At 37.2% G+C, this 12,955-nt stretch overlaps 1 protein-coding gene across 10 annotated transcripts in view; it reads right to left on the bottom strand.

The window, feature by feature from the left end:
- Positions 1-12,955, bottom strand: part of OCA2 (OCA2 melanosomal transmembrane protein) — a 192,121-nt gene that overhangs the window by 33,007 nt on the left and 146,159 nt on the right. For 9 of the 10 annotated variants that reach the window (XM_032100281.1, XM_032100285.1, XM_032100282.1 and 6 more), the window contains one exon: positions 6,676-6,769. In XM_032100281.1, coding sequence (XP_031956172.1) covers positions 6,676-6,769 — 94 coding nt within the window. Of the gene's footprint in view, positions 1-5,110; positions 6,103-6,675; positions 6,770-12,955 lie in introns of those variants that run through there. The other variant, XM_032100289.1, reaches the window with a different exon arrangement.

The raw sequence follows: 12,955 nt of genomic DNA, 5'->3' as shown, positions 1-12,955 counted from the left end.
ATTCTTAAAATGGTGTGCACCACTGTTGTAGGAATACTTTCTTTCATGGGCTTTGATGCAAGCTATGAAAGTACTTAAAATAAGCAGCATTTACTTTATTCAGCTGCCACAGATGTCAATATAACATTTGAGAGCAGTCATTAGATCAACACTGACAATTTAAAATATTGCAATGATTGTTGTTGGATAGCTCAAAGAAAACTGGCATTTTTCTTAACAAAGCCAGTTTGGAACCTAATAATTTAAGATGAATACATGCTGAACTACCTTTCTACTGAGTTGAGTGATCAGGTGAAAATAGTGAGTGATCAGGTCTATAGTTTTGCCCTTTCTATCATAACAGTGAATAGGATGTTGAAATTTAGATTACATTTGTTAAACTCAGTTCCCTAAATCTGATAATTAGAGATTTTCATATGCAATTGCATTTGAAATTTATTATTAGAATCAGCTCCTAAAAAAACCTTCTAATGCACTTATTTGAACAGAAGAACTCTGTTATCATGTCAAGTATGAACATTTAACCCATGACCACTTACTCCTCCTTTTTGATCAGAAGAGTACTGGTAAATGAGATTGAGATAATTCTTGCATTATAATTGTTAAACCTTTACTCAACAGTTCATTGAATCTTCTTTAGGTATTTTGAATGTCCCCAGATTCGATCTTCTGGAGCTGCACAGGTGATCAGAAAGTCCACAGGTTAATTGAGTATGGCTATTTTGATACCACATTCCTCAATCAAGTTCTCCATCACCAAAATTCATACCCAAAATGTAGGGTTAGTTTTATTCTGATCAGAATCAGCTTTAAAAGAGCAACAGCATAATTGTGGCATAGGGTGGTGTTAATAGCAAGAAAATAGGAGAAAAATACACTAAATTATCAGGAATAAAAAGGACTATAGCTGTCTAACACATAATCCAGTAGAGACATTTATATGTTCTTTTTAAAGCGTTATTTTCAATAAGTTGTGTAAATAGGATACACAGGAGGTAGCAAAGAACACCACATTTTTCCTCCCACGTACATGAACGACAGTTCTCACAGGAAGTACTGTTTCACAGACTTTGCATCTGAGGGCTCTCAAACACAGATAAATAGGATATCCTACTGAAAATATTTTTGCTGTGAATATCTCACAAAACAAATCCTATGATAAAACCATTTTTTTTTCCTAAGCTATTATAAGAAACCAATATTTTTGACACTTCCAAATTATTCTTACTCTTAGAGAAGACAGAGAATATTAATTCAGCTCTGTGTATGAAGGGAGGGCAATGACAGAAAAATGCAAAACCTGAAAATATGCACAATGCCTGCAGGATCATATCCAGCTAACCTTATCACTGTAACTCTACATTAGGCTCTTAGGCTCATAGCCTGTTCCTCTGGGCAGACTGACTTCCCCATGTATTAAATCATTTTTCCCACATTCTTATCCCATTACATAGAGTTATCCAATCAATTCTTCTCATAACCAGCACTGTGATATAGGCACAGTCAGCCAAAATTTGCTTGAAATAAAATTGGAGTATTTCCCACAATAACCACTTTCTATTTTTGTCAAATATGTTCATAATTTATCTGTGATTCTGTTTTTTTATTCACATCGCATCAGGGACACAGAGGGGTGATTGGTGTTGAATTACAATAGGATTAAGGAACATAAGTTACTTTCTGTTTGAAATACTACGTATCGTTAAAAAGTTATATAAATGCCTTTCTTACAGAGAAAATTAAAGTCAAGTTGTAAATTGTATTAGCAAGTAAAAAAAGATAATTAAAGCTCCTACAGCAATGAGAACTTCTTATGTTATGGAGCTGGTATCAAATTTTTCATTGGTAACAAAAAGATTTCTGTGTATCATTTTCATGTTCCTCAAGTTGGTCTGACCTAGTAGAATGCTATATTGCAACAAACAAACTCAGACATATGTTACTAAAAATTTTAAAAACTATTATGAAATGAAGCATCTAGACTAAAAGAGACATCTGCAATGTTATTTCTTTTATCTTATTCCTTGAGAAAAATAAAACTCTGTTGATTATTTTACGGTCTGAATTGATACAAAATCATTATGTTAACCTCTAGAATTCATCCAGGCAACAAGAATACAATGTCTTTATCTGACCATTTGCCAAGCAAAAACGTACTGTCCTACATTTGGGGTTTTCCTTTACGTTAAGCTCTTATTTTTGTGTAATCTTTCTTTGATAATTAGACTAAAATCATAATAGGAATATTATCTTTCCCTGCCTTCTGCTTACTCATAAATGCTGTCTCTGAGCAATTACCTTCATGTTATTAACATATCTGATGTTTTCTACAGGGTCAAGCAAGGAAAATAGTTGCACTTCTGTCTAGAGGCATAACGATCATTTGTTTGCTCTGATGTTTGCTTGTTCTAATGTTTACTCTTGACCACATACAGCAAATATCCCCTGCTCTTTATCTCCTTTTCCAAGCCCCACAGACTCACATTTCTTTCTATTTCTACCACTTAAATACTTGTCTTTGTATCCACAATGCAGGAAAAGTATAAGAAATTGAGGGGAGAACAGATATAATCACACTCATGTAAGTAACGTGAAAACTGAAAAAGACTTGGATTTACACTGAGCAGCAAATTGAACAGGAGTTTGATATTACCTAGATTAACAAAGAAAAGGCAAATAGCTCCACATTCTGTATAAAATCTTATATTTTTTAAATGTGAAAAAAATAAGAGGACTGTGCCTGGAATATCATGTTCAGCTCTGGCCTTCTAAATTACTAGGAGGATAAGGAAATACTAGGGTACATCTAAAATTTTCTTTTTAAGGAGGAAGGATTAGAACACATAGATACAGTTTGATGAGGAAGTTTTCAAGATGGACAAAGAGCATCATTTGGTGCTACTGATTCTAAAAATGCAAGAGAAAGAAATTGTTATTCTGAGCTTGCTCTTCCTAGGACTTTCAATTTTGGTTTTGTCATAACATTGCTTCTTTCCTTTTGAATTTGAGTAATTTTAAGTGAATCATTCAGGGCAGTCATTCATTATTTGCCTTCAGATTTCTGGGGCTGGTTAAAAGCTGAATCCCTAAGTGGCTGGTCTTGGAAGGCACCACTGGGGCTCACAAGAAGCCTGGGGAGCAGCATTAGTGACTGGTCTCCAGCAGGACTTTGTGCAGCTGATCACATTGAGAACTTCTGTCTTTTCCACATCCGTTGTCAGCAGGTCCTTTCCCCATTCAACGAGGCTCATATGTCCCCTATTCTTCCTTTTGCTGCTGATATACCAGTAGAAGATCTTTTTTGTTGTTCTACCACCATGTTTAACAGATTCAAAGATAAAAATATTTTCATGGCGATAAATTAAACTTATTACAATATTGCATATTGTAAGCTACACGTGAATCTTTTTATTTCAGTGGAACATAATGAATAATCAAAAAAGATCACAAGGTCCGGAAACAGCAAGTAGAATTCATAGCAACCAAAAGATCTTTCCTCATAGGCAATCTTCCTCTTTCTCTTGTGAGCACTGTCCAGACAGAAATGGTTTCTACATGTGTTGATGGGTAATGTCAGAGAAGGGGACAAGGTCTAAATGCATTCTGGGTAAGATATTTGGTGACACTTGCCAGCACACTCACAGCCAGGCACACATGGATATGACCTGGTATCTCCTCAACCAGCAGTGTACTCTGAATGCCAGGCTGCTTTAAGGTGCTTCAATGCAGAGAGGGAGGCCTGTTCCCTTCTCTCTTCTTTCTCAGTGTAATCTTTCCCACCTAAATGCCATCCTACTGGAACCACCTTACAGGCACAGCACTTCCAGCACACGAGCCTGAGTTGTTTGGATGGTGAGAATGGGACACCGGACCTGTCTTCCCCTTACATCCATTTGTGAATTACCATGTCCTTGAGGCAGTAGGACTCTTGATCCAGGGGAAGAAGCAATTAGTTGTTGTTCTGAGGGGGAGGCTTCCCCAGGAGGCTAGAGAGATTTCTGAAAGACTATAGCATTCATGGTCATACAGTCACGTGCCTCCCCAGCACATGATTTCTTCTGATGAAGGCACTCCAGAGAGAAGCACATCAAGCTGGTAAGACCACATCATTGTAGGCAAGTTATCACACCTAGCCACCTCTGGCTCTGGCTGGGCAGCAGAATAGCATTGCATAACACATCTGCTGGGTTGCCTCTGCTACCTTTTTAAAAAGAGAAGAGGAACCTCAAACTGCACCAAGTGCCACTGCATAAAGACACACAGAGGAAAGGTCATGAGCCCATCAGCCCTCTTAAAGAGCAAGAAGCCTGCTTTATGCCTTTTTCTTTCCCTGCACAGAGAGTCATCATGGTGCCTCTTGCCATGAGGAACCCACAGCTTCCATAGAATCTCCCACTCTGTTGTATCGAGGTGCACTCATCAGACATGCTTATCAACCCTGTCTGGGATTCCTCTTACAGGAAACTGTGTCAAAACGTGGTTTTCAAAAGCGCTGCTTCGAGAAAAGGCCCCCCTTAAACACATTTTCATCATTTGGCTTAGCATGCAGCTAGGAAGGAAGTGTATTGGAAGTAGTGAACTCTGCTCTATGACCCTAGGCACCACTTGAGACAGACGTGGCAAGTGTACAAAGAAATTTGGGAAAGACAGACCACCAGCTCAGGCTGCAATAAAGACATCTTAACAAAAGTCAGTCAGCAGAGGGTCATCATCCCCCCACACATGGTACCCATGATTTTTCTCTGTTGAGTCACAAGGGTTTGCGAGATGAGAGAGTAACAATCTGGATCTGTACTGGGAGAAGCACTGCAGAGGACCCTCAATAGGGATGTGAAACCTATTGAGTCATTCTGGGCAAACAGGGAAGAAATGCAGAAAATTCACTTTATACTTTGAGGCAACCTTCATAAATAAAAGTAAGCAAATCAAAATCCTCAAGGGATATTACGTAACACCTCTTGCTGCCCAGAGAAGCCTCAAAATATATTGAATTTGTGAACATTTGACTGAAACAAGTCTTTTCCTAACATAAATTGTGAAGAAGCTCATGATCTGCCTGCTGAGTGATTAAAAGGCAGCCAGCAAAAGTGGGCTATTATGTTCTTTCTGCTAATTAATATCCATTGCTATCTTCCTGAGACCACTGTGGATTCAGTTCTCACATCTTTGTTTACAGTGGCTACAGTCTTTCCCAGTAATCTCTTCCACCAAAAGCATATGTATAGAAGGCAATTTCAGAGCATCTGTGTACTGTCATCAGCTTTGCCAAAGAATACGTTCCAGTTAACCCTGCTTAACAGACTAGCCAGGCTTTACATCTTCAGTCAGTCTCATAAAAGTTTTAAGAACATTTCGTTACAAAATCCATGTAGAGGACACAGTGTTAATGCTACATACAAGTTAAGTCTCCAAATGAAAAGGTGAAAATCTGTGAAAAATGAACAGAGCAATCCACAAGCCCATTATTGCTGTATCACCATTTTTGTGCAAGGGCTTCACTTCCAGGAAGTCGATTAGCTATCACTATGTACTACATAAGACTGTTCTGCAGTCTCAAAGGTCCTGACAACCAAGAGTTTGATTTGATAGACATCCATCTTTCTAAAATATCTCATCAGAAAACTATGGGGGAAGAGCTAAGCTGTGCTATGAGTAGCACATCCTCATAGCTTGAGTTTTAGCAGCAGCGCTTCAGACCACCTTTCTTTTCAGGGTTATCATTATCTTGGTTTCAGAAAATCATGTATGATTAACCATATTAATAACGTAGGTTTGAGGGCTTTGAGGTAAACAGTTTAGAAAAAAGCTGATAGAGTTGAGAAAATATAATAAACAATGTAAAGAAAAATAAAGAGAAAAAATAAATTGGTGTGAGCTTAACAGTATCCTTTGTCCTAAATATGCAGAAAAAAGAAGCAAGGAATTATGTTTTAGCTCAATCAACTACACTTTAAACTTGCACTTTGTGTTTAGTCCTCATTTTGCCAGTTTCCACTTACATCTTTCAACCACAGTCTCAAAAACTGGAAGTATGTGGAAAAATATTAAACTGTTGTATGCATTAAGTACACCTTGTGCATTAAAAACCTGCTGATAAATGACCTGCAAAGAAAATTCCACTATTAAAAAGATCTATTAATTATTAATTAAACAATTATTAAGCAACAACTTGAGTTATTACTGGCTGCTCGTCACACTTTCATTCATAGTACCTAAGCAGCTGGTCAAAACAAATAATTTCTTTTAGGTAAATAGTTTACTCATGGGATCAGAGAGTAAAAATCAACTCAGTCTAAATTAGGACATTCCAGTTTTTCCTGATGATAGAATATCCATTAAAATGTGAATATGAGAAACTAGGTTTAAACTGCATTTAACAATAAGGCAACAATTTACAATTTCTACAAAGCTAAAGATTGAGGGTGATCAAAGAAGGAATTTCTGAGGCTTTGTTTCTCCTGGAGTTTCACTGTGCTCCCACCAGCTTCATGAATTCTATCAACATTATACAAAAATAAAGTGATCTGTCTTCCATCTGCATTTCAGTTGCCAAAACCAAATTAGGAACGCAAGTCTATTTTATAGACCCTTTCTCTAGATTTTTCTCCTTAGAAGATTCACTGTTTGCCTAGAGAAAAAAAAATCAGATTTAATGTGAGAAGTTTAAAATTGTACCTGAAGAACTCCATGAAAGAGAAGCCATAACCATGTTGTTCAGCAATTCCAGCACAAACAACATTTGCAGATGCTCCAATCAATGTTCCATTACCTGCAGTTCAGAAAACAAAGACCATTTTATAGTTGTGCTTTTTTTCTTACTCTTACTCTGTTTATTCTGTATTAAAGTACTAAGATGTACTCATTACAAATGAAAAATCAGTTTCTGTTGCATAGGTTTGGAAAGAAACATACAGTCAATATCTCCACATCCTATAAATAGCTTCACACTTTGAAATGTAAGTCTGCTATTATTCTCTGATTCTACTTAAGCCAGAAAAATAGGGAAGGAACATAGCGCCAATAACACTGCCAAAATAACACCAGAGACCTGCATTCAGATAAACTTGTTGATTTTTTGTTTTACATAAATAGAAGGTGCCATCAGGTGAGGTGAAAAGAAAGATGAGATAGTTTGAGGATGCTAAGAATAATGGATGCCTTTTTTCCTTACGCCAACGTGACTTTGAAAATGTAGTGTTTTATTTATAGATAAATTAATTAATTTGCAAGATTTGTTTGGGGGATTTTAATAGAAATTTAAAACACAGTTAAGTGTGACCATGGAGAATGAATCTGTTTCACATCTCTCTCCTAAGGATCACAGACTTTGTTTACCTAATCACCATGGTTCTTCAATAAATAAGGAAACATAATTTCACTCAGTGAACTTCACCAAATTACCTTATACAAGCCTGCACAGGAGAAGAACACACCAAAGAAAAATAATTTTCCACATTTATAATGCGCATCTATCCTTACTTCTCTTCTCCCAAGCCGCTTCCAGAAATTAATTCATTTCTTGATTTTCTTTACACTTTTAACAATGTGGCAATATATCTGAGCTCAAGTATTCAGAGCTCAGAAAGACCAGCCCATTTTCCATGTCGTTGCCATGAGTCATACCTCAGATTTATACATGCTGCATACTTGACTTCCATAAAGCAGATGGCTTCTGCAAACGTTTCTGATCTAAGGCACGACTCAGGAAGTGCTAGTGACTCCTACATGCTGTTCTTTAACTGAAGTCTTGAACAAAGGAGGTAATAATCTCAGAGAATTTTTTTTTATACTTTGGCAAGTCATCTCTTTTTCCATACATAACTACATTAACAATCCATTATTCTAAGCACAAGCCCTCCTTTCCTCCCATTGGCATGTAGTTACTCTTCTTACTTTGGTTCTGTTAAAAATTTTAGCTCCAGGGAAATTCTTCTGGTCTCACTTTGAGAGAAACAGATTATAATGTAATTAACGCTCCAGTTAATTGTTTTGATTTACTAAATGTTTCAGGTCACCCAGAGATCAGCCTACCAAAAAGTATCTCAGAATAAAGGCAGAAGAATTATTCCCCCAGGTATTCACACATGGTACTGTTATGGCCATCTGCACCTGAAAGTGCACACAAAATTAGCAGATGTCTAAAAATATACTTAAAAAATAATAGAACACTCTTAAATTCAAATAAAATGAAGTGCTATAATTCAGATGGTTTTGAGTGGTCATTCTAGTGACAGAGCAACAACTTTGGGAAAAAAACTAAATCCCAAAAGTTACTCAGGATTTTTTTTATTATTTGTTTAGTTGATTTCATGAAAGCCAAAGATTTCCAATAAAAAGCCCTGGTATGGCTAAGATTTTTCCTGTTGAGTGCAAAGAAAATGCATGATTCTTATTCATTCCAGAACATTAGGCAGCAAACTGAGATGTTCATCCTGGAGTAGAGATCTGAACAACAGTATCTATTGTCTCGGGTGAGTGGCCTAAGAAACACCTATTAAGAACAATAGACTGGTTTTATTTTCTCATCAGCAGCCTCAAACAGCTCTTGAGCAGATGCCACTGTGGAGTAAGGAAAACACAGGAATCTTAGAGATTTCTTGAAATGAGAAAAGCATTCCGCTCCCACTGCCTCTAGTCCCAGATTTTATTTCATATATTTAATTCTCCCTCCATGGTTTTTTTTATTCCCTTCTTTTTCTGTTTTCCTAGGAGCTGTGCTAGGTGACCTGCTTCCTACTTGCTCTGTTTTTAAGGATTTGACATTGCAAAGGAGCTGGAGCTCTGTGCAGAGGTCCTGCCTGTCTCTGAGGAGTTCTGCTGATGTTGGTGAAACTGCACATCAATACAAGGGTGTATCCTTATTGATCATAAAACTATTGTGATCATCTTTGTGAGACACCAAGGACTATTTGTAACCTCAGCTTATCATACACAGAAAATCACCCCCACACATGCTTTAAGTGTGGAGAAAGGATGATTAACGTCATTAGAGGAACAGAAACCTTTAAAAAATAGTGTCTAACACTGGTCATTAGGAACATCACAGCTCATTTCACTTGCCCTCTCTTTGCCTCAAAGTATACCCTTATTACTTTAACACATTTTTAAAAATACAAAACTGAACTTGGAACAACAACTTTCTTGGTAGGTACTGCCATGAGAAAGCCAAGACACCAGGCATGTGGCTTAAGATGAAAACAGAACAAATGAATACAGCTGATGTTATTAGAAGAGTCAAGCAGGAACACTTCAGGAGTTTTCAGTTCCAAACTAATCACTAGTCTACAACATCCAAACATTTCATAAGAGATTTCTGCTCTGTGTGTAGCACAACCAGTCATCACTCTCAGAATAATGTTACTGCAGAAAAGGAATATGTAGCTCTGGCATCAAATTAAAGAAATGAGACTGAAACTGCACTTGTCCCATGGCTCTGACTAGATACAGTCGAGATCTCCCAACAGCACGAGTTCTCCTATACTGTATGGGCTATAGTAATGCCTTCACATAATGAAGTATTATGGAGTTTCTGCTTCAGCAGTGAATTGATTTCCCCAAGTAGATTTCACTTGAGAAGAAATCATCACCTTAAATGTTATCTGCGAGGAGCAGAATTTCTCTTTCATTTGTTTGGAGCGTGTGTGCAGTTTAATTAGGCACTGGCTCAGCAGGCTTCAAAGAACTGCACTCAAATTAACAGAGGCAAACTTTTGTTTCACCTCCCAGCAGCATCTGTCTACACAGCACAGGTTTAACTCACTAATGAGACAGCAACACTGATCCTCCGAATCTTGGAAAACTTGAGACTAGGTTAATGTACACAAAAACCTATACATTGAATTCATTCTGATGGGTGCAAATTACGAATAAGCATTTTTTAGGGCTTCACCCAATCTTGACTTCATCTTCACATCATCTGCAATCTTAAGAACAATCCAGATTAGAAAGACTCCTGCTCACTTGTTTGTATGCTCAGAACAAAATAATAGATGGGCCAACTGTATCAAACAACAACATTGCAAAAACCAATCTGTTTTGATGACTCCTATTGTAACTTTGTTGATGACTCCTACTCACCCTTTATCACAAGGTAAATGGTTACTGAGAAACTGGATTCACTACAATGAAGTAAATGTTATATTTCTAATGTCAGTAGTGTGTGATATCTATGACATTTTATTCTGAATATCTGTTTTTCCTCTTATTCTTGACAGACTACATGCACTGTTGTCAATATTAGCTATGCTTAGTAGTTCATAAGCATGAACTCAAGAGAGACCTTTTTGTCAATGAAAGAAATAATTCTAATTAGTTGCCTGTGCTACATAGAAGAAAACAACAGAGGAATCCTCACAGATCATAATCATTTTTCCATGGAGCTGCCCTAGCTTTGCACAATCATTTCAGAAACAGAGTAGAAGGTCTTCTACTGCTTCTGTCTAGAAAAGGTGATATAAAAGTTTCTTTCTGATATTTCTCAAGGCAAATAACTTTGAATATCTTTAGGAAATGTGAAATCAGCTCCAAGTGTATTTAAGAGTTTTAGTTAAGGATAGATATATAATGAAATATTCAAGCCCCACACATTAAAATGTGCCTTTTCATCCCCAGCTAACTTAGGGCTACAAGCAGGAAGATGTTGACAAGGTTTGGTAAGCCTGATTTGATACCTGCACTACCCACCAGCCCTGCTTCTTCCAGCCTTCTGCTTCCGTTTGTAGCTACTTCTTCGCAACTCAGTGTTCAGCTATTGCCCTTCGCTGCATCACCCCTTCAGAGACTGCCAAATCTGAGCCCAGATCCTGCACACCACACACAGTGCACCTCTTGTGGGCCCAGACAGCCTCTTCCTCAGTAAACACAGTTTGCCCAAGGCACTGTAACCTGAAATGCACTGAAAATCAATGCTGGGAGAACCGATTAGTCTTACTGAAAGAAGGGGCTGGGAAATCAGATAAGAATCATAGCAAGAAAAGAGAGAGAGTTTGAATCAGTAACGTGCATCATTTCAAGACTCATTCTCAGCTGTTGATTTTTACTTGTCAGCAGCACATTGTTCTATCTATTATATCTATTATAACTAAATGCTGTTAGTTCCCAGGAGTCCCTTTGGTATTGCCCCCTCAAGAGCAAGCCTAATCCTTGTGTTTGCTGTGTTAATATGTTTGCTTGGAGAATCACCTCAAAGTGCCTGGCAGGATTAGTGTTTATTACTCAAAGCATTGAGAAATCAAAGCAAAGGGATTATCACTAATAAAGCTGTTTGGCCTAGCATGAGCAGACTTCATGAACAGTAACTTCTTCGAATATAAAGGAGATAATACCTTGCTAACAACCAAGTGGATGGCTAACAGAAAAGTTTGTTTTGCTGTGAGAATTACAGACCATTTCCCTTCCACATGCTGTGACAGTGGAGAACAAGCTATACCTGTGCTTAACCAAGAGGCCTTCTGCATTTTCTCTCTCCTGTATCTCTGGTCAGCTAATGCAGAAGTAAAATGACTAACCTATTTTCATGCCACCACAAGCCCTGAGAGCAGCTTTCCCCTAGCCTTTAACAAGCATCTGCAACAGGCCTGGTTTTACACAGGACAGCTGTTCTGCTTTGTCCAGACAAGGATTCTCTTTCTGAAACAAGGACTTTTCTGCAGAGTCATGGATAATTTTAGGGTGAGGATTGTCAGCCCTGCTTTTTGCTGTAATGAACCATTCCATTACAGTATAAAAGCAAAACTTACTGAAGGAAGCCAGCTTCTTGCTTCCAATCCATTTTTAAAAGAAAATCCTTTGCAGTCTCCCATATAATTTACCTTGTTAAATAAAGGTAGACTGATGTGTCTGGCTTCCTTTCCATAGCATATTCCATTTTTCTACTTAAAGCACAAGCAGAGCAAATGTAACAAATCTGTCTGCCAAAGTGAACACTGACCAGTTCTGGTTTTGATTAGCCTTATAGATGACAGCCTTCATAGCTTTCATAAATTTTCAGTTTCACAAAGAAGTGATACAGATCTGCCTCATTAAAAAAATAAACACATTTATATTCATCTGTTAAATGTCCACAAGTCTTGAATATCTTTAAGTAATGGGCAAGACTTGAATATCTTAATATTTTTTTGTGTGTAAAAATTAATAATCCAGATAATCAAACTTTGCAGTCAATGAAGAAGAGAATCAAGGCCAATTGAACCATTAGCAGTCCCTAAAAGGAACATCAAGTCACAGGCATGCATGAACTCATTTAATTCTGATATTTGTGATAAAATGTACTCTTATTATACCAAAATTATTTATTTTACTGATTTGGAAATATTTTGAATGGTATGTTTCTACATAAATGCATAAATATGGACATTATAGGGGAAAAAATGAAAGAACATAAATGAAAGTTTTGAGTTCACTTATCAAAAATGTTCATTGAACTGCATTCAAACCAATGCTTTTAATCAGGTGAAATTTACCACTTTTTCTCACCACTACAACACCACCAGCAGGATAGTTGTATAAGCATTGTCAATGCTCATTGTTTCCTTTTTGCTATGAGAAGAAAAGGTAAAATTTAAATTTGCCATTTTTCTACCAGAAGTGTGAAATAAATAAGGTGAGTTGCTGAACATCCTGCACTTGTTACTTTAATGACCTAAAGAAACCCATAAACTTCTATGAAATCCAGACATCTGTTAAAAACACATAAAACCTGAAGTGACCACTAAAGCCTCCTCGAAGTCAACCTACCCAGTGCAAGTGTAAAATAAACTATTATAATGATGGATAGTGCCAGCAGTCTGACACACCATTCCCCTATGCCCTAAGACACATATTCAAGTAGGTTTCATTTAATGCTTTTAATGCTGCGCATATTTCATCTCTGATTTTTAGATTCAAAGACTAAAACTATGTCAACTCAATTTCACAGCTTTGCCACATGTGATGTTAAGGGGGACCAAATATTGAA

Source organism: Corvus moneduloides, chromosome 2 (assembly GCF_009650955.1).
Source record: "Corvus moneduloides isolate bCorMon1 chromosome 2, bCorMon1.pri, whole genome shotgun sequence".
Classification (NCBI taxonomy): Eukaryota; Metazoa; Chordata; class Aves; order Passeriformes; family Corvidae; genus Corvus; species Corvus moneduloides.
This window is presented reverse-complemented; position numbering and strand designations above follow the sequence as displayed.